This window comes from Equus przewalskii, chromosome 14 (genome assembly GCF_037783145.1).
Source record: "Equus przewalskii isolate Varuska chromosome 14, EquPr2, whole genome shotgun sequence".
Taxonomy (NCBI): domain Eukaryota; kingdom Metazoa; phylum Chordata; class Mammalia; order Perissodactyla; family Equidae; genus Equus; species Equus przewalskii.
In genome coordinates this window covers 88,016,029-88,039,330 of record NC_091844.1, presented here as the reverse complement: position 1 = coordinate 88,039,330, position 23,302 = coordinate 88,016,029, and the positions used below count along the sequence as shown (strand labels likewise).

The window sequence follows — 23,302 nt, the reverse complement described above, 5'->3', positions numbered from 1 at the left end:
CAGGGTGGGGAGAAAGCAGTTATGCAAGCTGCATGTCCACCATGTGGTGGGATGGTGTGACAAAGGTGCATGACTTTCCCTGGGAGATGAATATTTCAGAAGGTCGCCAGACCTGAGCTGTTCAAGAACGATGGCCAGTCATGGTAAAGGTCTGTGGGGAATGTCGCAAGCGGGTGGGGGGTTTGGAGCAAGGAGTCAGCAGGAGAGTGCATCTCCTGTGTTAGAAACAGGGCAGCATGGAGTCCCTGGGGAGGTTCTCAGAAGAACCCACAAAGCCCCCCTCCCTGTGAAAGCCATATTTGGACACTTGCCAAGGAGGTCAGATGCAGCAGCTCCCATGATGTTAGATGTTGCCCTTCCTATGCCCTCCAGCCGAGCCCTGGAAAGCCAGAAGGAGTAGGAGGAGGAAGAGAAGGAGGAGGAGGAGGAGGTCGAAGGCAGAGTGAAAAAAGACTGTGTGCTCTGCTTACTGCAGCCGGGCCAGGCTGGAGCTGAAGGGAGAAGCCCTCCGTGGGATGTAGGATTAAGATCTAAATTGGACTAGGTGGGGCTTTTTCTGTGTCTGTTGAGATGATCCATGTGGTTTTCGTTTTTTGTTTGTTAATATTATAAATTACATTGAAGATTTTTCAAATGTTAAGCCAACCTTGCCTTCCTGGGACAAACTCCACTTGGTCATAAAGTATTATCCCTTTTATATATTGTTGGATTTTATTTGCTAAAATTTTGTTTGGCAATTTTGCGTCTATGTTCATGGAGAAATATTGGTCTGTAGTTTTTTTATTCTTGTAATGTCTATGTCTGGTTTTGGTATCATTTCTTCCTTAAATGTTTGGTAGAATGTCCTAGAGATGCCACCTTGGCCTGGAGTATCTTTGTGGGAAGGTTTTTAACTGCAAATCCAACTTCTTTAGCAGATATAGGGCTCTTCAGGGTGTCTGTTTCCTCTTGAGTGAACTTGGAGCAGTTTGTCTATTAATTTGTCTATTTCATTTACATTGTTGAATTTATTGTAAAGAAGTTATTTATAATATTCTTTTATTTTATGACTATCTGTGGAATCTGAAGTGATGTGACCTCTCTCAATCCTGATATTGGTCATTTGTGTCTTCTCTCCATTTTTCCTTATCAGTCTGGCTATAGGTTTATCAATTTTATTGATCTTCTCAAAGAACCAACTTTTGGTTTTGTTGGTTTTCTCTATTTTTTTTTTCTGTTTCATTGATTTTGTTCTGAGCTTTATTTTTTCCTGTTGTGTTGGGAGTTATGCTTCTCTTTGAAAGTATCTCTTTTCCCCACCTTCACTTTCTTCCTTTTCTCTTTAGGACATCCTGTTCCTCCATGCTCCCCCAGATGCCCTTCCTCCCTGGGCTCAGTCCTTGATGATTTCTGCTGCTGTGTTAACAAGAGAGAGCTAACTTACTTTCTCTGCCGTGTGTGATGTATTAGCATTTTTGTCAGAGACATTTTGGAGACAATGTCTTGGCCCAAAGAGTGAGCGAAGGTAGAGATTTTAGTTCCAGGGTCAGGTGGATGGGGAAGACACTTTTGGGCTGGCCGGCTTCCGCATACTCCAGATCCTACCATTCCTTGGGGCCTGCTCACCTCCTTCCTTCTCACCTCTGCTAACTGCGCTCGGTAGCCCTCGCTTCCTTTCCTAGGCTTGTCACAGAAGCTGACTTCAGTAACTCTTCCCTCTCCATAGGTTGACATTTATCAGCTGCTTCACTATTCTCTTTTAACTCTACAATTTAGCCATCCAGACAGAAAGGATCCATGAATTTTGATGAAATTTATACTGATCAAGTGTGATTTGTGCTCCTCCTGCGCTTGCACCACCTCTTCTATCCTTGTTTTTCTTTAATTCTCCACCCCCCTTGTCTTAATTTTCTTTCTTCCTAACTTTTTGGTTATTTTATTCATGTTGGTTATCGTTAGAGACCTTGCACAAAATGGAGGTGATCAACACAAAGCCAGTAGGAGTGGTGAGTCTCATTTGTTACTATTTTAATAGTAATTGAGGGCGTCTCTGGATGCTGAGTCACCCCAGGGCCACTTTTCGTTGATTCATTGCTGTGCATATGTGTCCCCCACTTTTGGAGAAAGAGGCTCAAGGTTGCTGAGGTGGTGATGATGGTGATGAGGAGAGGGAGGGAGAGAGACTTGCATTCAAGGAGCCATTGGTAATTCAAAATAGTTTGGAGAAGATGAAGTATCTTTCAATAAAAAGAAATAAATCACTGAACAAATAGGATTTGAAATAGAAAACTGTGAAATGCATCGCTGTTCAGGAGGAGTAGTTGGGAGGAAGCACCCTCGTCCAGGAGTCAAGAGCTCTTGGCTTCGGCTGCTTTGGCACCACCTTGCAGACTTCGGGCGTCACCGCTCTCCGAGCCTCAGTCTTCTCATCAGAAACATGGGAATGTTGGCTGGGACAGTCCAAAGCCCTCTGCTCCTCCAGCTCCAGCAGCCTCCGCTCAAGGCCCATCACAATTCAGATCGGCTGCTGTCTCAGAGGGCACAGAGGTAACCCAAACGTGGACCTCTCCTGCCAAGGTCATCTCAGTTGAGGAGCCCTCAGTGAGGGCTGGGCAAGTGTGTGCCCTTGCTTCCTTCTCAACTTTCCAGAGGGGGCAAAATCCTAACTTTTAGAATCGTGATAGCTGGAAATCAGCTAAGTCAATTATAAAATCCTAGTCATGGTTCTTTGTTTTATGTAAAAACATTGAAAAATTTTTCAGATGGTAAATACCCCCCACCCCATCCCCCCAAAGCCAACCATACTTTAGACACACCTGCCTGTTCTCCCCCTCAGGAGCCCATAATGCAGCAGCATAAAACCAAGGACAGCACTGCAAAAGGCATTGTGGGGCACCCAGCTCTGACATGTTTCTACAGGCGATGGTGCCGGGTGCAGCGAGGGTGGTTGCTGATCTGCTGCCTCTCCCCGTTCCTCATGTCACTGCTCCGGAATGGCTAACCTATGAAGCCTCTTGGACATTTTGGGAAAGAGTGAAGCTGATGTTTCTTTGACTCACAGCATCACAGAATGAGAATCTGAAGTGACTTTGGAGGTGATCCAGTGCAACCTTTTTTCCTTAATGAATCAAATGAGAAATGCAAAGAGCACTGCACTTCCCCCGGGGTTTCTGAGATCTGTGGCCATCGTGTGTCTCTTTAGAAGTTGATCCGTTTAGACTTTTGGCGGAGCGTCTGCCATTAGGTCCTTTAGCGCGGTATCTCTGTAAACTCGCCTTTGCGGTGCTGCATGCATGACGCTCTCCTGAGCACTATTCGCTTGTTATGAGATTCTCCCCTCAGTGTGGTCACATGGTGAGGTCTATTCTTGATGCTAGATTCTCTTGAGTCCTTCTTGTTTGGTGTTTGCCTGGAGAAGGCCGTGAGGATGTCCACTGGGGGTAGTTGGAGGAGCATGATGAGCTGCAAAGAGCAGGGTCTCAGGGGCCTAAGGACAGCAACAAAAATGACAACAGCTGCTCTCAGTTAAGCTCAGCGCTTTGCGGGCATTTTGTAAGCACTAGACACTGTGTGATCTCTCTCTCTGTTACTCGTCTCGGAAGCACACCTTTATCTGCACTGAGTGCACAATGAAACAGAGGGTTGGGGAGGTAACACCACTTGATCAAGGTCGCACAGCTAGGGAGTGACACAGCCAGTACTGGAATGGAGGGGCACTCCAAACACAGGCTTCTCAGTGCTATATTAGCATAGGCTCAAATCCCCATTTTGTTAAAACCTACTACAATAAAATATTTTTTGATGGTTTATCATGGCCAAGAAACTTAATGAGTGTGTTCTTGGCAAGTTATAGAACCTCTCTGATTCTTTGTTACCTGGACATTTGCCTGCTTATTTTGAGGGTTAGTATGAATGCATCTAAAGGCATGAAAGCAGTGCCTGATACACAGCAGGCATTCAACAAACCATGGCTGCCGCCTGGGGAGGTGCATCTCTGGTAATCTCGAGTGTCCCCCGTCACTGATGTTGATTTGGCCTAATTGCCTTGGACTGTTGTTAAAGAGCTCTTTGCCTCTCAGGGCGGGTGAGTGACACGAGTCTTTGAAACTGTCATTGCCATCAGACAGTAACAGAAAACAACATTTTGTTGACAATTCTTAGGAGATTATTATATGGGGTACAGGGGGGAAGCATCCAGGGGCCAGCCCCATGGCGTAGTGGTTAAGTTAGTGTGCTCCACTTTGGCTGCCTGGGTTCATGGTTTTGGATCCCAGATGCAGACCTATACCACTTGTCAGCCATGCTGTGGTGGTGAGCCACATATAAAGCAGAGGAAGATGGGCACAGATGCTAGCTCAGGGCCAATCTTCCTCAAGCTAAAAAAGAGGAAGATTGGCAATGGAGGTTAGCTCAGGGCCAATCTTCCTCAGCAAAAAGAAAAAAAAAAGAAAAAAAATCCAGAATTGTGAATTTAACTGCTGGAGTCATTTAATTAGGCAGATGGCATCAAGGTTAATGAATTATTAACACATTAAAAAAGCAATTAGCTCATTGCTTTCATAATTTTTTTTTTTTAAAAGATTTTATTTTTTTCCTTTTTCTCCCCAAAGCCCCCCGGTACATAGTTGTATATTCTTCGTTGTGGGTCCTTCCAGTTGTGGCATGTGGGACGCTGCCTCAGCGTGGTTTGATGAGCAGTGCCATGTCCGCGCCCAGGATTCGAACCAACGAAACACTGGGCCGCCTGCAGTGGAGCGCGCGAACTTAACCACTAGGCCACGGGGCCAGCCCCCATTGCTTTCATAATTTTATGCAATCAACCAGAAAGCTGTTTCTTAGTGTAGCTGTACCTTAATAGAATTTTGCAGAGGACAGTTTCTGATTTGTTTTCAAACCATCTGTAAATTCATGCTGGTTGTTGATTTTCATGGCATTGAGTTTTTCTCTGTTAGTACGCAGGTGTGTATAATTTTACATGTAGTATGACAATAGATAACAATGGATGTAGGTGGGTGTCACCACAATCTTCAATGGCCTATTTTCCCTGGGATCCTTTCTGGAGTATCAGAGCTGTTTTTCACGTGTTGTCATAGCCTTCATTCATCATTCATTCATTCGTGTTTGTGAAATAGTTGTTGAACTCCTGCAATGGTCCACTCCTCGTTCAGGCACTGGGAACACTTGGTGAACATGACAGTCAGGGTCCCTGCTCTCAGGAGGCTGACATTCTACAAGGAGGAGTCAATAATAAGCAAATAAGAATGAAAATATTAGGCCATAGTAAGTGCTAGATGAAAATAAATCAAGGTGCGTGGTTAGTCGGTCAGGGAAGGCCTCTCTGAGGAGCTGACATCTTTAAGCTGAGTTCTTAAGGCAGAGAGAGCAAGCTATGCAAAGATCTGGGGGAACATTCCAGGCTCAAGATCTCGTGAGGCATCAGCTTGATGTTTAAAGGACTGGAAGAGTGAAAGAAGGGCCGTAGTGTGGGGAGGAAGGGGAGGAGAGATGGGGTGAGGGCAGAGAGGCAGCACGTGCCAGCTCACGTGGGCCACGTGGGCAGTGGGATTGACTGTAAGCGTGGGTCTTTCCACCCCCCAGGGTTTAAGTCAGAGAGTAAGCCGTTCTGATTTATGTTCACAACAGCTGCTCTGCTGGCTGTGAAGAAAGGACTGTCGGGGAAGGGAGACGAGTTAGAGGAAAGATGGGGGCTTGGCCAGCATGGTAGCTGTGGAGACGGTAAGAACTGAGTGGGTGCAGGGTACAGTTTTGAGGCAGAAATGAGAGATGTGCTGATGGTTTAGTTGTGGGGTGTACCGGGAGAGAAGACTCAAGAACGTCTCCCCGATTTTGTAGTTGAAAAAATGGGTCTATGGTGGTGCGATTTTCTGAGACGGGGATGTCTGGGGATAATCACTCGGCTGTGGGTGAAATTCTGCCATGCCGTTTGGACCCTAATAAGATCAAGATGCCAAATGGTCTTTCTACTTCTCACCCTTCACCACCTCACGACCCATGTGAACACTGCCTCCTCGTCTCCTTCTGAAGACCCAAGTGACACATTTCCCCTCTCCTCTTTTAGAAAATGGCTCTGGGGAAATCCTGAGGTGTCAATAATTGGTCACCTCTGTGAGTGGTGTGTGCAGCTCGTTTATCTCTCACTGGGATAAACTGGGAGTGTACGTGTATCATACTTGGCAAAGGAGCTTTTGTAGGTTACTGTACTCAACTTGGGGTAATTCAGTAGAGCTGCGGTGACATTGAGGGTTAGGTGGCCTGCTGTGTATGAGCTGGGCAGCCTGGCAGGGGCCTGGGGATGGCAGGAGAGCAGACAGCTGGGCAGGCGAGGGCGGGAGGCCCAACTCTGGGTAGAAACCCCCTGTCCCTTGGCCCTCCCTGCTACGCCGGGTGCAGGAGGATGTCTAGCAAACCTTGCACACGGGGTCTAAAGCAGGAGACGAGCCTCCACCAGCTGGTGGGGCTGGCGCTGGAGTCGGAGCAGGAGCAGGAGCAGGCAGAGGCTCCAGGCCGAGATGAGGTCCAGGAGCCCGGAGTGAGGGAGGGACACATTTGCCAGACCTGGACTCCGGGCCGGCAGTGAAGGCTTCTGATGCTGAGTGACTCAGATCCCTTCCCTGAGCTTCCTGTCAGGCCTGGGTCAGCAAAGGGAAGGGGTCCCAGCCCGGGAGGACCCGCAGCGGTAGGCGTGTGGAAGAAGCATCAGCCCCTGGAGACGGGGTCCATGAGGCCCTCCGGCGGCCTTGCGCGAGGTGGGCTGGGCTCCGAGTGCATCTCTGCCGGAGCTCCCGGCGCAGCGGCAGCCTTCCTGCAGGAATGGCGGCGTGTGCCGTGCGGACACCGAGTGAGTTCTAATGAGGGCCTGCTGAAGAGGGTGGTGGGTTCTGTCGGTTTAGGGATGGCCTTGAAGCAGGTGGGGAGCCTGGAGGGTTGGGGAAGGCGCTGAGCTAGGAGGGGCCTGAGCCGAGGCACCGTGCAGCAGAGGCCCAGGCCTGCGTGTGGACTGGCTGGTGGACCAGGCGGCCGACTGGGACGCAGTGCAGTGGGCGGAGGGGCAGAGGGCAGAATGAGGCTGCGGGGAAAAATGCGGACGGGGAGGGAATGTGGAGGCCTCGTGTGCCAGGTTGGGTGGCTGGATCTGGTGGGCTGGGGGGATAGAGAAGGAACATGGTCGGGGAGCGACCTGTCAGAGGAGGTCGTGATTGCCGGACTGGAGAGCGGCCTCGAGGGAGGGCCCAGATTGCGTGTGGGGCCGGGTCCGCACCACGTGGCACAGGTTAACGTCAGTGCACAGTTGAAATCCCCTCCACTTGCTTTTCCATGCGCCCTTACACAATAGGACTGGGAGGAGGAGAGCCTTTGCCCAGCCCCGCCCCTGGCAGGTCTCGGAGACTCTCTTCTGCCTGAGTATCTTGGCCTCTGTGGACTGAGGTTGAAGCTGAATGAGGCCCCAGAGGTGGCTCAGCCCTCGGGCTGGATTCACAGAAGAGAGAAGAGACGGGTCAGGCAGAAGTGGTAGGCGTTCTCACCTGTGCCAGGCCAGTCTGCCTCCAGCCTCATGGCCGGAATTAGCAGCTACTCATCCATTCTTGGGGCCCAAGGTTTGGCCAAGCCACGTCCCTGGGGAGTGGGTCATCCACGCTTGTTGGACAAGCCACGGGGCACGTCCGCAGCAGAACCGTCCAGCCCGTCTCTCCGAGCCCTCACTCACCGCTCTAACCCCCTTACACCTTCACATGTGCACCTTGCCCTCCACTTGGAATACACAGCCCTCCAACCCCCGTCCCCTGGCAGTGCCCTGGCCGGAATCCTGTCCACCACCCTGCATGGAATCCAGCTTTCTCTGAACCCCTCCTGGGTCTCCCTGTGTGTCCTCTTAGCAAGCCTCCCCACCTTTACTTAGGTTCTGGGGGTGATGCTGTGCATACCATGGGTATTTAACAAATGTTTCTAAGTTTGGACTGAATTCTGAGGCTTATTTTTTCTTTTTCAGATCAAACCAGTGGTACATTGTGATATAAAGGTGCCTTCCAGGTGGCAAACATATCATCGTACATCCCGACATATACAGTGAGTACGGTGTTGTGTGTGAGAAGTCGCAACTTGCTAGAGCTCCTTAAAGATAGTGCTCCACCCGACACATTCTCCTCCTCCTCTCCTTTCCTCCTTTGCCTCCCCTCCTTCTCTTCCCCTCCCCCTCCCCATCTCCCTCTTCCCCTCTCTCTGTGATGCTAATTCTTCTTGTGGGACACTTTCTGTAGGGCCCAGCCTTTCAGGTGCTGCATACTTTTTCTGTCTTGAACCCGGATTACATGTTACATGGCAGTGGGAACACACAATTCAGTCTTAGGCTTTTAATTTTTTTTTTTAGTCTAGCAATTGCAGCTGCTGGATGTTGAAAGGAAATTTAGAAGTTATATTTCCCACCGTGAGCTCTCTCTGCCACAGGCTGTAGGTTGCAGCATGTCCTAGAAAAGCGTTGCCTGAGGACCAGGATGTTGGAGCCGATTCCGGGCTGCCCTGGAGCGCTGGCGGTGCCAGGCACGGAGGAGCCCATAGAATATGTCCAGGGATTGAGACTGCCTTGTGGCCAATCTTCCTTATATGTTGGGGGGTAGAAAGAGAACATGTGACTCAAATAAAACATTGGTCCGAATCCTGCTTTTCCTCTTACCAGCTTTGTGGACTGCACACAATTCATCTCTTTGAATTGGCTTCCTCGTTTGTAAAACAGGACTGATAATACGCACCTGCAGGGCGTGGTGAGGGTTAACCGCCCCCTGCTTGTCCTGGGGTAGGAAGTCTCCAAATGGCAGCTCTTCCCCAGAATCCTTGTTATGTTGTGGTGTTTTAATGTTTTAGGGATTAAAATCCCTGATGTGAAGTTTGGGACAGCACCGCACCCGCTTTACCGTGTCCTGCTCCCGGTGCAGAGAATCTCCGTGGGTTTCCCGAGAGTCGAGGGCTCAGTGTCAGGAGGACACTAGCGGCAGTGTCCAGTCCCAGCCTTTGCTGACTACAGTCACTTTGGCCACACTCCTGATGAGTTGCCCTTCACTCTCATGCTGCCCAGCAAAGGGATGGAAGCCCATGAGGCTGGACAGTCCCTGCCAGACCCAGCTGAGCCCTAGACGGGGAAGCAGAAGCACGAAGGAAACCTGTTCATCAGCTAAACTCTGCTCCTTTGACTTGTCCTCAAAACATCGGCGATCATTTCTTTAAAACACCTTTCCTTAAGCTTCTGCAGGGGAGCTGTTTAAACATACTAGGTCTCTCCATTGTGCCTTTTATAAATATGAAAGCTGTTTTAAAATAATGAAAGACGGTATTTCTACATTTCATGGAGGACACTTCTTTCTGAAGAATGCATGGAAATCTCAGGGAACAATATTGGCTTATGGGTCCTTCCTGGGAAAGACAAATATCCCTAGGCCGACATTTTTTTGGCATGACCCAAGACATGAATGATTCTCACTTGTTTTGACAGACCTTTTTTTTTCTGTTACAAACCATTTACTCTTGCAGCATAGGCTCCATTCCACTAGATGGACCCAAATATCCATCCAAACACAGGGTCTTGTCTACAAAGAAAAGCCCTGATCATGTTTGCTTGGAGACCTTGTAACTATAAAAACAAGCAAACAGAAAATAGTTATGACAGCTTGCAGAGTCTTTGATGTTTGAGGGAGAAAGGGGTTGTGACCCTTCCTCATCAACCGGGGAGCCGAGGCGGAGGGAGGGGGGGCTTGCTGAGCCTGAGTTCTGCAGCAGCCAGACTTGGAGAGAAGCTGACGCCCCGACCGTTGGGTCTCCTCTGAATTCAGCTGGTCCTGACCAGGGGCGTTGGAAGTGGCCAGCTTGGAGTTTGAGGCTCAGATGCAGGTCCTGGTTCTGTCACTAACTAAGCTGTGGGATATGGTAAATGTTGAGTAAATGGCAGACATCATCATCATCATCATCATCATCATGTCACCCAACTAAAATCCACTCCTGGATCCGTGTGCTGTTTCCTATTTAAAAATATTTAAAATATTTCCTATGTAAAGAATTGAAAATACATCCTACTTATAATGTTTCCCATTAAAAATTAATTGGCACATTAGTTGCACTGACAAAATAGTTTTACACCTTTAACTTCTCTTACTTCAAAGTTATTTTTTTAACTATTTTTTTATGGCCAGAGTAATTTATGCTCATGGTAAATATATAGTTTTAAAATGTGTAAATTAAAAGTAAGTCTTCCTCCCACTTTCCATCCTCAATTCTCTAGTAATTTCCCAGGAGGAACCACTGTTAAGAGTTTTTGGAGTATTCTTGTAAGGCAGCTTCTGCGTAGTCAAGCTCTTACAGCGTATGCTTACACTGTTGTGTGTCTTCCTTTTCTTCACGACACAGTTCATCCTGGAGGCGGTTCTTTATCAGCACATATAGATAAGCTGTGCTTTAAAAAATGGCTACATAGTATTCCAAAATTCGGACGTACCATAATCTAACAATGGTGGCCTTTGCTGTGTGGCCGGGGGCTCCTGCCATCCACTACCTGTCCATCACAGACTTCCCAGGGAAACTGTTCTTGGGTGTTTTAGATGGGATTGGTTATCCATCCACCTGGAATGTCAGGTGCAAGATGGACTCTCGGATGCTGCACAGCACAGACCTAAAGTCTGGCACAGCAAGAGGGGTCTAATTCATTCTTCAGCTCAACCAGCAAACTTTTGGAGATGTGTTAAGTCCGTCACTGCCTCTGAACTTGCAATTTCCTAATCTATAAAGTGGAGATAAGATTTCTTTCCTTTATCTTTAAACATTAAAAAAAAATTTCTTATAGGTAGTTTTCCCCATATTTACATGCTTATTATAAAAAATGTGGAAATCTAGAAAAGTGGAAGAATAAAATAAAAGTCACTCATTACCCCACTCCTCAGTCACAGCCACTATTAAGCTGGAGGTACAGCTACTTTTAGTGTTCTCTCTGTACCTGTAGTTGTATGCTTTTACAGGATTAGTTAGATTTGACCATTTTTCCCCTGTAAATACAAATTCTGCGTAAATAATTTTAAGTGGCTTCATAATTTATTCTTGTATGGCCGTGCTGTAATTTATTTAACTGTTCCTCCATACTTGGACATTTAGGTTGTTTTCATATATTTTTAAAATAAATAATCCCATGAGAAATATCTTTACATGTAAATCTCTGTCCCATTTCCGTGGGTTGGATTTCATGGAATGGAAACCCTGGGTCAATGGTTATTGGTCCTGTACCTCCCATTGATCTCTGTTACCAAATTGCCCTTCGGGAGGATTGTGCTCAGTTTTAGCGATACCAAAGTGTGTGTGTGTGTGAATTAGTCTGCTAGGGCTGCCAAAACTTTAGGGGGACACAATTCAGTCCATAACAGTGTGACTATTTCCCCACACTCAGAATAAGAATATATATTAAATGTCTTTAAACATTTAGACAAAAATACATGACCTTGTTTAAACATTTATTTATTTTATTATTAGTAGTAATCTAGGTTTGGAAAGACTTTTGGCATAAACCGTTTAGGAAAAGCAACAGGTGGAAACCTTGTGCAAATCTTGATTGTAGTAGTAATGTCACATGGATGAACTGGGATGTCACTTGCACAGAACATTCTTCCTAGGGCTTGTGTGGGGTAGTGTTCTAAATATGAAGAAATCAGATTCTGGGTTAATTGGAAGCCTCTTGCCACAGAGCCGTGCTAGAGAAAAAGCGGATTCTCTTTATTGTGCACAAATACGTTAAATTAAAATTTATATTTACCCTGAAAAAAAAAGAGATGTATTTCTCCAATTTTAAATTATTTGCATTTCAGGAAAAACAACAATAATAAAACAACAGTCACCATAAATACTAATGTAAAAAACTGAAAACCAGAATTGTAAAGTTGAGCTCCTATATTGTTAAATATTGTCCATCACTTTTAGGCTTAAAGGAATAAGGCTTGTATTTTACATTATTTTAATACGAGTCACAAGAGTTTGGAACTGTTGGCACGTGGCTTTGACTAAACCGCAGGACCTCATTAGCACCAGAGAACTAATAACTTTGCACTGGTCTTTGTGGGAGACCCCTCACCCCCGTCCCCCGCTGTACTTAGAAATAACAAAACAAACCCACTGGGATCCCAGTGAAGCTGCCTCAGAACTGCAGGAGTGAAACCAATTGTTTCTATTATCTTTTCAGAGGACTGCACATTATTTCCTTCGGGACACTATCTTGGCTCCATGGGAAGCGAAATAACTGCCTTTTTAAAGGCAAAAATTCCCCCTTTGTTTTCCAAATGGACACAATTTTCGTCCATTTTACCCACGATAGTGGAGGCATATTTTTTAAGAAGTAGGGTTTTGTCTTGTTCATCTGGGCATTTTATATTCTGTGAAAAGATGTGTCCCCAATGTGACTGTGATGTCAGCAGGCTTCAGGCATCCCGTGCAGCTGAGAACGGTCCCCGGGGGCGGGGTGTGCCCCGCGGGGCTGTGCAGTGCCTTGCGCGGATTACAGTTCTATCATTACACATCTTTCTTTGAATTTTCAGTGTTTGCTCCTCAAATTTCAGATACTAGCTTTCTTATCTTATCTTACTTTCTTTTTTATTCTTACAGTGTTTTCACAAATGGAAGATTATTTATTCCACCTACAAAAATTATTATACCCAAATTTAGTCTGACGGAATGGAATAGCGTGCTGGCCACGATTGGAGAAAAAGTCTTTCCTCTGGGAGGTGTTCGAAAGTAAGTCATTCTCTCTCCTGCGGGAGACCTGGTCACAGCAGCTCGTTTTGTGACCTTCTGTGGAAATGCCCTGCCTGGACCAGCAAGGGCTAAAACGAGTCATCATGAATCTGATTTCAATTGTTTGAAGCTGACAATATTTCCCCAGTGTTTGTGTCATACATGTTCAACCATTTTCTTTCATGTCCTCATTCAACAAAGTTCATTGAGCATCTGCCACGTGCTAGGTGTGGTGAACACAGCCTAACAAGACAGGGTGGTGCCCCCTGAGCCCCTACTGGGTGGGCCAATGATGAGTGTGTCCTTAGCCGCTGCTGTTGGTTTATGGAGGCCTCTCGGCTGGTCTGGAGAAGTCAGGGGAAGCCACGTGGCAGGGGCCCATGTCTAAGCTGAGACTTGACTGATTAGCATGGAGATGAAGTCCAGGTACGAAGGAGGCAGGGTGGTGCAGTGGTCACTAGCGTGACCTGGAGCCAAACCTGGTCTCTACCACCTGTGTCCTAGTCACCTCAGGGACATGCTTAAATTCTTCTTCTTCTTTTTTCTTTTTGGTGAGGAAAGTTGTTCCCTGAGCTAACATCTGTTGCCAGTCTTCCTCTGTTTTGTATGTGGGATGCCACCACAGCGTGGCTTGATAAGTGGTGTGTAGGTCTGTGCCTGAGATCTGACCCTGTGAACCACAGGCCGCTGAAGCAGAGTGTGTGAAATTAATCACCACGCCCCCAGTGCTTAACTTCTTGAGACCTGTTTCCTCATCTGTAAAATTGGAAATAATAGTAGGACCTACTTCTAAGAGTCGTCATATGTGTGAAGTACTTAAATAGTGCTTGGTGTGTAGTGAGGGCTAATGATTATGATTGTGAACAAGCATGGAGTTTTGGGGGGAATACTATGCTATTAGTTATACTCAGCATTATTGTGAGGGAAGTAGCTAGACTTGAGGCTGGAACAACTGTCAGGGATCCAGACCAGGAAGGTCAGACAGGCCAGGCAAGGCGCTTGCAGTCTTGTAGGCACTGGGTCCTGTTTGTGTGGACAAAGCTCACTGTGCCAGTCATGACGATGGATTGAGGGTAGGGGTGGAGAGAGGCGAGGTGACCTTGGGGGTGGAGAGAGCTGAGGTGGTCATAGAGTTGGGGAGAGGTGAAGTCACCCGGGAGGTGGAGAGAGGTGAGGTGACCATAGGGGTGGAGAGACACTAGGTGGTGATGGGGTGGAGAGAGGTGAGGTGACATTGGGGGTGGAGAGAGGTGCTTAAGAGGTTGTCATGTTAAGTCTTGGTAACTACTTGGTTAGGAGGAGAGGTGAGGGAGAGGAACCCACAGGATTCCTGATTTGAGAAACTGAACCAACGAGGTTCTTTTCTGAGGTGGTGAACACGATGCTGGTTTGGGTGTTGATGATGGATTGAAGGGGTCAGTATGACATGCCTGTGGGACGTCCAGGTCTGGGCTGCGAGTTTTAGATTTGGGATTTGTTAAGTCAGTGGCTAGAGAGTGGAGCTGTGTGTGGTGAGACCCCCCTGGAAGCCAGCCCAGAGCAGGGGCACAGCTCAGATGCTGCGGGGACCTCAGTGGGCTCCTTGTCACCTCATGGGAATGTGGGTCCCTTGGAGGCAGATGAGATTTTTCACAAGAAGGCAGAAATATCAAATAGTTTAAGACAAAGACAATAGTCGTCTAATAGTCGTCTTCTAATCAGTTCTTTTATTGCCTGGCCCCTTTTCTAGCCACAGGTGCAGTTTTAGGCGTCCTCGAAGAGGACCCATTTTCCTCTGAATGGGTGCCCTAGAGCATCTCTCCAGGCTGCCGTTGGTGCCTCCTTTGTGGCCCTGAGGCCTTGCCTTCTCTCTTTCTCTCTGGACCCTGGGTGTCTCCCTGGACTAGTTGGTGCTTGATCCGCCTTTGCCCCCGGATTTTGAGTTCCCGTTGGCCCCGTGCTCTGTGGCAATGGAGTAGCTGGCCCTTCGCCTGTTCCCAGTCCTAGGCCCTAGAACCAGCTTGGGCAGAACTCTTGGGAGTAGAGTTTGCAGCAGGAGAGAAGGGAGCCCACAGAGGAGGGTGTACACGCATGGCAGTGGGGAGGCGGGCAGACCAGAAGGTGTCAGCCGTGGGAGCAGGGCAGAAATGCCTCCACAGGCAAGGACGCCAACAAAAGCCACAGATGAGTGAGACGAGAACTGGAATGTGCTCTCAGGACTGCCCTTAGCAGGTGGCCCAGAGCACTTTGAGGTAGAAGCCAGGTTGTGTGGGCAGGGCTTGAGTGAGGGGTGGGGAAGCGGAGGTGGGAGCGTGGGGTGGGTGTGGCTGTAAAAGGAGGAGAGAGGACAAATAAGAAGAGATCCAATCATTGCTTGTGAGGGCTCCAGGCAAACTCTTTCTTATCAAGGAGTGTAGGAGACACATTTCTCTCCCGAGGGTAAAGCCCCAGGGCACGGGGAGGGTGAAGATGAAGGAGAGTATGGAACAGTTGGAACAGAGTCCTGAGCAGATGGAAGGCCTGTGACCTGGGTGTGCGTGGAAGAAAGGTCGTCTCTGGTGAATGGAGAGGAGAACGGGGTGAGCGAGAGGGGTGGGGCATAGGGGCATAGGTGTGCTGAGCAGGGTGGAGGGCCCAGCCAGACCAACCTGCAGGACTGCGTGTTCTGACCCTGGCAGCCTGGGGTGAGAGAGGGCAGATGGACTCCTCCACAGGCTGAGTGTGGGGAAGGACAAGCAGGGGAGAGGCGCAGCGTGTCAGCCAGGGTTTAAGGCGAAGCAGGTGGAGACAGAGCTGGCTGTGGAGCGGATAGGGACGGTCGGGTCTCAGACAACGGGCCTGGCTGTTAGAATGGATCAGAGGGAGGGAGCAGTGGAGAGCCGGAAGGCTGAGAGGTTGCAGGCAGTGGGGTTAGGACCTTGGCGCTGGGAACATCGCTGGGGTGCTGAGAAGGCCCCATAACCTGGAGTGGGAGTGAGTTGAGAAAGTGTGGGAAGACCCGAGTCTTTACAGCTGAAAAGTAAGGAAATGTGGTGTGACGCTGAACGTTAGAGGGACCGTCTTTATGGACAGTAATGGTCCCCAGATGGTAGGCAGTGGGGTAGAAGAGCAAAAACATTTACTGCGATTTCACTTTCTTGTCAGTTAACTCTCTCGGGGGTAAATGGAAATATCAAAGATTGATTTACAGTCCACAGTCGTGATACCAACAATGAAAACTGATGTATTGACCTGTGAGTAGGATGTACTGTGTTGGGACGTTTCGAGCGATGGGATGGTCATTAACCCAGCAAGGACGGTGCATACCAATGGGGCCCTCAATGCCCCGGGGAAGGTAGATGTAAGAACATTAGTTCTGTAAATGCCCAAATAATTCCAGAATGCGGTGATAAATATTAGCGTTTCATTCTTAAAGCAATAGAGACGATGGTGTGGAGGAGATAGACTTGTGTATCCTTTGGTAAGAAGCCACCAACAGTAGTGGAATTAGTCACAGCTTTCACATATGCAGTGCTGGTGGAGAAGCTGAGAGGGAACATCCTTCTCCAAGAGAAGAAAGCGCGGAAGTAGGAGATTTACGGGGAAAATAGGACATTAGATCAGTAGGCTTCTTTCTTTCTTCTTACTGGACTTAAATTAGTTCTTTATGCTTGAATTTAGAAAAAGTGCAGAGCTTGGAAATAAAAGAAATGCTTAGAAAGTACAAATAGTAAGCTTGAGAGAGCGACATACTATGCACAGAACAGCCTTTTTTACTATTCATGTATGTGACGCCTGTGAACAGAACCTACAGCTAATGTTCAACAGACATTTGGAAAGTCCTTTGTGCTTATCTGTGTTAATCATTCCTTGGATAATGTTAATATGGTTCAGCGGAGGTTTCCGCTACACTTCTTTCTTGTGTCTGTTGGGAACAGCCAAATTCTCAGGGGTATTAAAATTAGTTGATTTATTGGATAGTTTTGAACTTTTGGTATGATATATATAGTCCAGAGAAATCTGTAAGTAAAATTGTGCGTGGGCCTCTGCGTGAGGAGTTAGTGCTGATCTTGGTGTTAGAAAAATGTGCTTCTGGTAGACATTGGTTGGGTGCGGATTACACAGTGAGCACCAGGCTGAGCTCAGAGACCCAGCCCGTTCTGCTCACCCCACTGAGCTGGTTGCCCAGCAGAGAAGACAGACTCCAATCAGTAATTACAGTGGGGCAGGGTGTTTATGAGAGGGGAGCACAACCCGGGTGGAGCCAGTCCAGGCCTAACCCCAGAAGAAGAGACTTTTGCTCCAAGTATGAGACATGAGTAGAAATCAGGGCAGGGCCGGGCCAGGGAGAAGATGAGCAAGGCACTGGCACGCCCCTGTGGGTGGGCACCTCCCCAGATTTGCACCCTGGTGCCTCTCTTGCCTCAGCCTGGTCTCCGGCCTGTGTGGGAAAATGCAGTGTCAGTGGAAATGCCTGGACGTGGGAGCCAGACACGTTCCAAGAAAGGAAAGGCAGTTAGCGTGGCTGGAGGAAGGTGAGGATGGAAGAGAGTAAACTGTCCACGGTTCCACTGTCCTGGGTTCTTTCCATGTTAACTGCTGGACGGAACAGGTGATGAGCCGACCCTGAGAGACTCTTCGAGTCTTTGAAATACAAGGATTTCCACTCTCAATTTTCAATTCAATCCCTGTTTCTTGAGCACGTACTGTGACCTCACTGTTCTGTCCACGCTTTTTTGCCATCCATGGACCCTTTCAAATTGAGCTCTTCCTTCTTTCTTTAATTCTGTGAAATTAGTCTCCATTATTTCTACACGTATTTCTTCATTTCCGCTTTTATTTTAACATTTTGGGGATTCTTATTGTCTGAGTGTTGGCACTTCTATTCATCCTTATTTCTTAACTTTTCTTTTATTTCTGTTTCTTATCATTCTCTGCCTCCTTCTGTGGGAGTTCCTCAATTTTATCTTCCAAACAGTAATTTATGCTTATTTCTTTATTTCCTATTTCTTTTAGAACATTTTTCATGTTTACGTTAAGTTCTTGGTCCATTTGTTCCAACACTTCTGCTTCTGGTGAGATCATTCAAACACCCCACCCGTGAGAGCCCTACCATCCAGCCCGGAGCCTGGCTCGGGTGGAGGTGCTCTCCTCAAGGCCACAGCCAGTCAGTCCCATCGTCTCCCTTAGCCCCTCGCCTGCTGAGTGCATCTGCTCTTCCCCGACTTACTCCTGGGGCCACTTGCACCTGCTGTCTGAGCCCTCCACTATCCGAGCACTGATGGCCCACGGTGACGGCAGGAGAAGAACAGAATTCCAAGCATTGTTTTTCGCGTTGGAGCCTGTGCTTGGTGTCCCAGGGCCGGCTCTCCGGTGGTGTCTCACGTTACCTCCTGTCTTGACGTTTTCTTTCCATCGCTCCTCCATGGTTGATCTAAGGCAGCAGTTCTCGCATGGGGCCCCAGGAGCAGCAGCATGGTGTTAGCTGGCACTTGTTAGGAGGGAGTGCTCTGCCTCCTCCCAGACTCATGAATCGGAAGCCCCATGGAAGGGTGGGCCTGGTCCCCTGTGCTTAGCAGCCTCCCAGGTGATCCAGTGCATCAGGGTTTGGGAGCGATTGTGGGAGGATGAGTTGTGTGGGCTCCACCTTCTCGCTGCCCCCTGCTTCCCTTCTGCTCCCCGGTCCTGTGCTGGCTGCTGCAGATTGTGGCCGCAGGTACACCCTCGCAGTGGCTCTGTGTCCTCACACAGGTGAGGCCTTTCCTCCTCACAGCCCGTCCACGATGGTCAGCTTACTGTTGCTAAAACACAGCTCCTCTCCCACTCTGCTAGGAAGTCTCTGAGCACTCTGACTAAATCGGTGATAAATTCCTCTCCCTAGAATTCCAGGCTCTAGAAGTCAACATTCCAGCTCTGTGTCTGCGTTTCATCCTTCAGGGCTGTCAGCCCCCTGTGTTCCGGCTTTTTGCGCAGACCCCTCCTGCTACCCCATGTAGCTTCATCCCGTCTTCACATGAGGGATCCTAGCCACCCTTCACACCCCACTACAAATTCTCCCACCTTTGGGAAGCCTACGGTTGAGTTTATTCTCTCTCCTTTTGGAACCCCAGCCCTTCCCTGGTCCTATTTGTTTTTATAGGTTTTTGTCCACTTCTGGACTTGGGGAAGCAGTGACTTGCTCATATTTTTAACCCAAGGCAATACCTATCTCATTGCCTTATGCATAATAGATGCTCAGCATTGAATGAATTGAATCATTTCTTAAATGAATAAATTAGTGAATGAATGCTTGCTAAAAAAGAGTACAGAATAAAGAGTAGACAAATATTAGTCTTTTGATGCTTATAAAAAGGCATATTATTCGCTAATAAGTGCTGGTTTGTTTTCCAAGTATTGTTAGAACATTATAAGCCAATTTGTATTAATTTTAGCTGTTATTAGTTAAAATTAATTGAATACCAACCAAGAGCTTAAAATGTCCTCAAGGGCCTCTGAGCACTTGTATGTAATTAAAAATATATTTTAATTAAAAGATCTGAAAAAGGAAAGGAAGCCTAATGCTGAAAGAGCAGCTCCCACGGGGTTTCATTAGCGCATTTGGACTGCGCTTGCTGACGAGCGCACCGGTTCTCCGACAGTCCCCACGCTAGTCACATCGCGTCCAAAAATACCGCCAGCCTCGACATCGCTGGTCTTAAATCTCTAGCCCATTTCCTCTTTCTTTCTTTGCAGATTGTTTACAATGAATGGGCATCTTTTGGACAACTCAAAGGATCTGCAAGACCAACATTTTTACGTGGCGGCAGGACTGGAGTCCTTCAAGTATTTCCCTTACTGGAAGTCCCCAAATGTTCCCAGTGAGGTCCAACAGTGAGCACATTTCATACCTTTCCTTCCGGCCTTGGAAAAATTTGCCTCCCCCCCTCCGCAGTATCTCTCCCAAATATGGCCAGTTCAGTTATCGGCTATTTTTCTGCAGTGAAACTTGATATTCTTATTTTATATGTGATACAGTTTTGGATTTTCAAAATTAGGCAAGGAGGAGCTACTGTTGTGTGGTTTATTCACAAGGACAGTAAGATCTTGTGTTGAGCCCCTTGTCTTTTCCCGGGAGTCTTAGAGATCCAGAGTCTAAATGTGCAAAATAGTTGCAGAACTGGCCCCAGGACACAGTTATGATGGCCCACGCTCCATCCAGCACGGCGTTTTGTTGTCTTAGTTTGACTTGCTTTTCCTTGTCTAAAATACAGAGTTTGTGTGGGCAGCAGTCTCTCCTGGTGAAAAAAGCAGTGATTTTTATGGTACTCCTGGACCTGGCTACCAGGGTGCACACGGTGTGTGTATTTATGGACACAGAAGCACGACTATAAGGAAGATGAAGACGTTGGTGGGAACTCTGTCCTGTCCCCTGAGATTTGTCTGACAGTTGTCTCTTGTCAGGACGGTTTGCTGACTCCACTCATGCCATCTGCAGTAGGCCCATGAGCACCTGTGATTAATGCATCACGTTCTCTTGTAGACTTACGCCTGAGGGACCCCAGTGGCTTTATCCTGAGGCAGAAAAGCCCAGAATTTGAGTTCTGATCTGCTCAGCAGTGTCCTGCATGGATACTCTCTTAGCCTTGGGCAGCCTTCCCTATCTGTCTGCAGAGAGCCCGGCCCACAGTTCTCTGTGGGTGAAGTCCCCTGGCGAGGTGGCCTGATTTCCATTCTCAGGGCATAGTTTCATTTGACGCTTCCTTAATGAAATTTCAGAGTCCCTCTCACCTTTGCTTCTTAGGTTGTATTTGTGTGTAAATCTGCAATATTTCCTACTCCAAATACCTGTAGAACTGTATAATCCAAAACAGTTTCCTAACCTTTCTGTTACTGTATTGGCCAGAATACAGTAGATCCAGAAGCCTCTTTATTGGTCTGGGGCCCTCAGCAGCCACAGCTCCGGGTGAGCTCGTGTGTCTGATACTGTCAGGCCTGGACCTGGCTCAGCGGTGGGTCATGAGGGAAGCTGACCTGCAAAATCAAAGTTCAGAGGAATATACTGGTCCAAATCTTCAATTTTCTTGTCCCAAATGAAAGCCCTGGGATTAAGGCTGAGGCTGGGATCACTACCCTTGGGTCAGCTAAGAAGACAGGCACCGGGCTTGGGGTGACAGGCAGGCATCCCTCAGGGATCTCTTTCTAGGGACCTAGGGTTCTAGTACCAATTCCAGTGGGTGGAGGTTTTCCCACAACACCAAGCAATGCTTGGACACCAGCTGGGAGTCCTACAACTCAACTCACTTCTAACACTGTCTACCTGGACATAGCATCAAATCCTGCAGGCTAAGTGCTCAGTCCTACAAGACTGCCTCCCTGCCCCCACTTGTCACCTGTGCTTCTGACAGACCAGCTATAGATTGGAGGTTCTAACGCCCCAATCCATCCCCGCACTGGGTTCAGTTAATTTGCTAGAGCAGCTCACAGAACTCAGAGAAGCATTTTACTGACTAGATCACCTGTTTGTTACAGAAGGTATAACTCAGGAACAGCCCGATGGAAGCGCTGCACAGGGCCAGGTGTGGGGAGGGGCATGGAGCTGCCGTGCTTTCTGAGTGCACCAGTCTCCCTGAATCCTCACGAGTTTACCAACCCAGAAACTCTGAACCCTGTCCTTTGGGTTTTATGGAGGCTTCATTACATAGGCATGGTTGATTAGATCCTTAGCCTTTGGCCTTCAGATTCAACCTCTGGCCCGTCTCCCCTTCTTGGTGGTCAACCCATCAATCACGTGGTCCATTCTCCTGGCAAATGGACTCCATCCTTAGGTGCTTTCCAAAAGTCACCTTATTAACATGATAAAAGACACCTTTATTGCTTTCATCAGTTAGGAAATTCCAAAGGTTTTAGGGGCTTTGTGCCAGAAATGGGGACAAAGACCAATGTCGATGAAAATAATCCATAACCAATCTATAAATGAAAATTTGGGAGAGTTTATTCTGAGCTGAAATCTGAGGACCATGGCCTGGGGCCTTTCTTCCCGAAGGAAGAAAGGGCACCAAAGAAGTGAGGTATACAGAGTGGTTATATACCCCCAAACAGGACGTTTCACATATGATTGAAATGTCCCTCCCACAATAGTCACAAGATTGCCCTGTCGGCACAGCGCTTGATGGACACAGCAGGTAGTGGGTCTGCTATCTTCGTGGGCATAGCAGGAGGCGAGCCTATTGTCTCGAGCTGGGCGGTCACAGGTGAGCCCAGCAATCAATTCCTAGCCTAAGGAAAGATGCTTAATCCTTAAGGGAATGCCAACGTTGGGAGGGGAAGGGAAGTTGCACCTTTATCTCAGGGCCTTTATCTCAATATGCCATAGGGAATATCTAAAGCAGATATACGATACATGCTCAATGGCCTCAGTCAGGCCCTTTTGGAAAGACAAGGTCAGGCCGAATTAGGTTTACACAAAATGCCTTCCTCATATACTCTAATATATCCTATTACTTGCCATTTTTATTTGTCACCAAATATGTATTTCTTATTATAAATCACAACGTCGCAGGGCCCCTTGGCCGTGTGGGCAAGACTTTTAGTTGCATGGGGAATGGGTCCTTCCAACCACCCTTTCTTGCTTACCCTGGAAGGCGGGGATCTCTGCTGGGGTGCCAGGCCCCCCGAGCTGCTGCCCCGCCTCCCTTCAGTGTGTACACGCAGCCCGAGTGTTCCTTTCACAAGACTCCGTCACATGTAATTTTTAACGTGGGCGCCAAGCGCCAGTTCCCACACTGAGGGGAGTTCCTGCTTTCCAGGTCTTGCTGAGACACGAGTTCCTTTAGCTCCTCTGTGGGATTTGGCACCCTCGAATGCTTAGCCCCAGGGGTTATTCCAACTAGCTGTAGAGTCGGGCCTATTTGAGGGCCTGCCAGGGACCTTGCCCGTAGCTGTTTCTCTGTCAAGTTTTTAATGGTCATTATCTTGAGCAATGAAAAAGCCAGGTCAGTTTTCACGTCAGTGGGGAATAGGCAGCTGGTTTCAGGTAGTGCAGGAGGTGGGCCTGCACCCCTGGCCCATGCACAGGTGGGTGTGCGTTTGGGAAAGTGGAGACACCACCTGGAACAGCGTCTGCGGTGACCTCATGCCCATGCGGGCTCGTGGCCTCTTAGGGTGTCTACTCTAAGGCAGAGAACGGCTCCCTTTGTCCTGTCTGTGGACGGATGGCCCCACAGCAGTGTGCTGTCCAGGCGGATGGTTAGGGGAGGGTCCTGCCTCGTGCCTGGCGAGCGTGGATATTATGGACTGCCTTCTTCATTGCTGACATCCTAACAGCAGGTGGGTAGAAATACCCTAGGGGCTGAAGAACGGAGTGGAATGGGTCTCTCCACTCTGTGTCCCCTGCTCCTCACACACATTCTTTGCCTTTTGATGTTTTTTCCTGTCATCCATTCGTGTGTTGAACCCTGAACTGAGTCTGTCCGTTGCTTGAATATCTTTTTCCCTCGTCAGAGCCTCGGGTTTGAGAGTTCACAGAGTTGCTAAGAGACTGAAGTCCTTTAACAGATGCAGGAGGTGCTCTTCTGCTGGAGAACCATTTAGTGGAAGCATTTCCAAATTTGTGTGG

General features: G+C 48.1%; 1 protein-coding gene across 10 annotated transcripts in view; it reads left to right on the top strand.

Moving 5' to 3' along the window:
• Positions 1-23,302, top strand: part of DCDC2C (doublecortin domain containing 2C) — a 106,203-nt gene that overhangs the window by 17,993 nt on the left and 64,908 nt on the right. For all 10 annotated transcript variants that reach the window (XR_011525833.1, XR_011525835.1, XR_011525836.1 and 7 more), the window contains exons 3-5: positions 7,988-8,064; positions 12,622-12,750; positions 19,441-19,578. Coding sequence is in view for 2 of the 10 variants with exons in the window: in XM_070571773.1 (XP_070427874.1) it covers positions 7,988-8,064; positions 12,622-12,750; positions 19,441-19,578 (344 nt within the window). In the remaining 8 variants the exon portion in view is untranslated. The remainder of the gene's footprint in view (positions 1-7,987; positions 8,065-12,621; positions 12,751-19,440; positions 19,579-23,302) is intronic.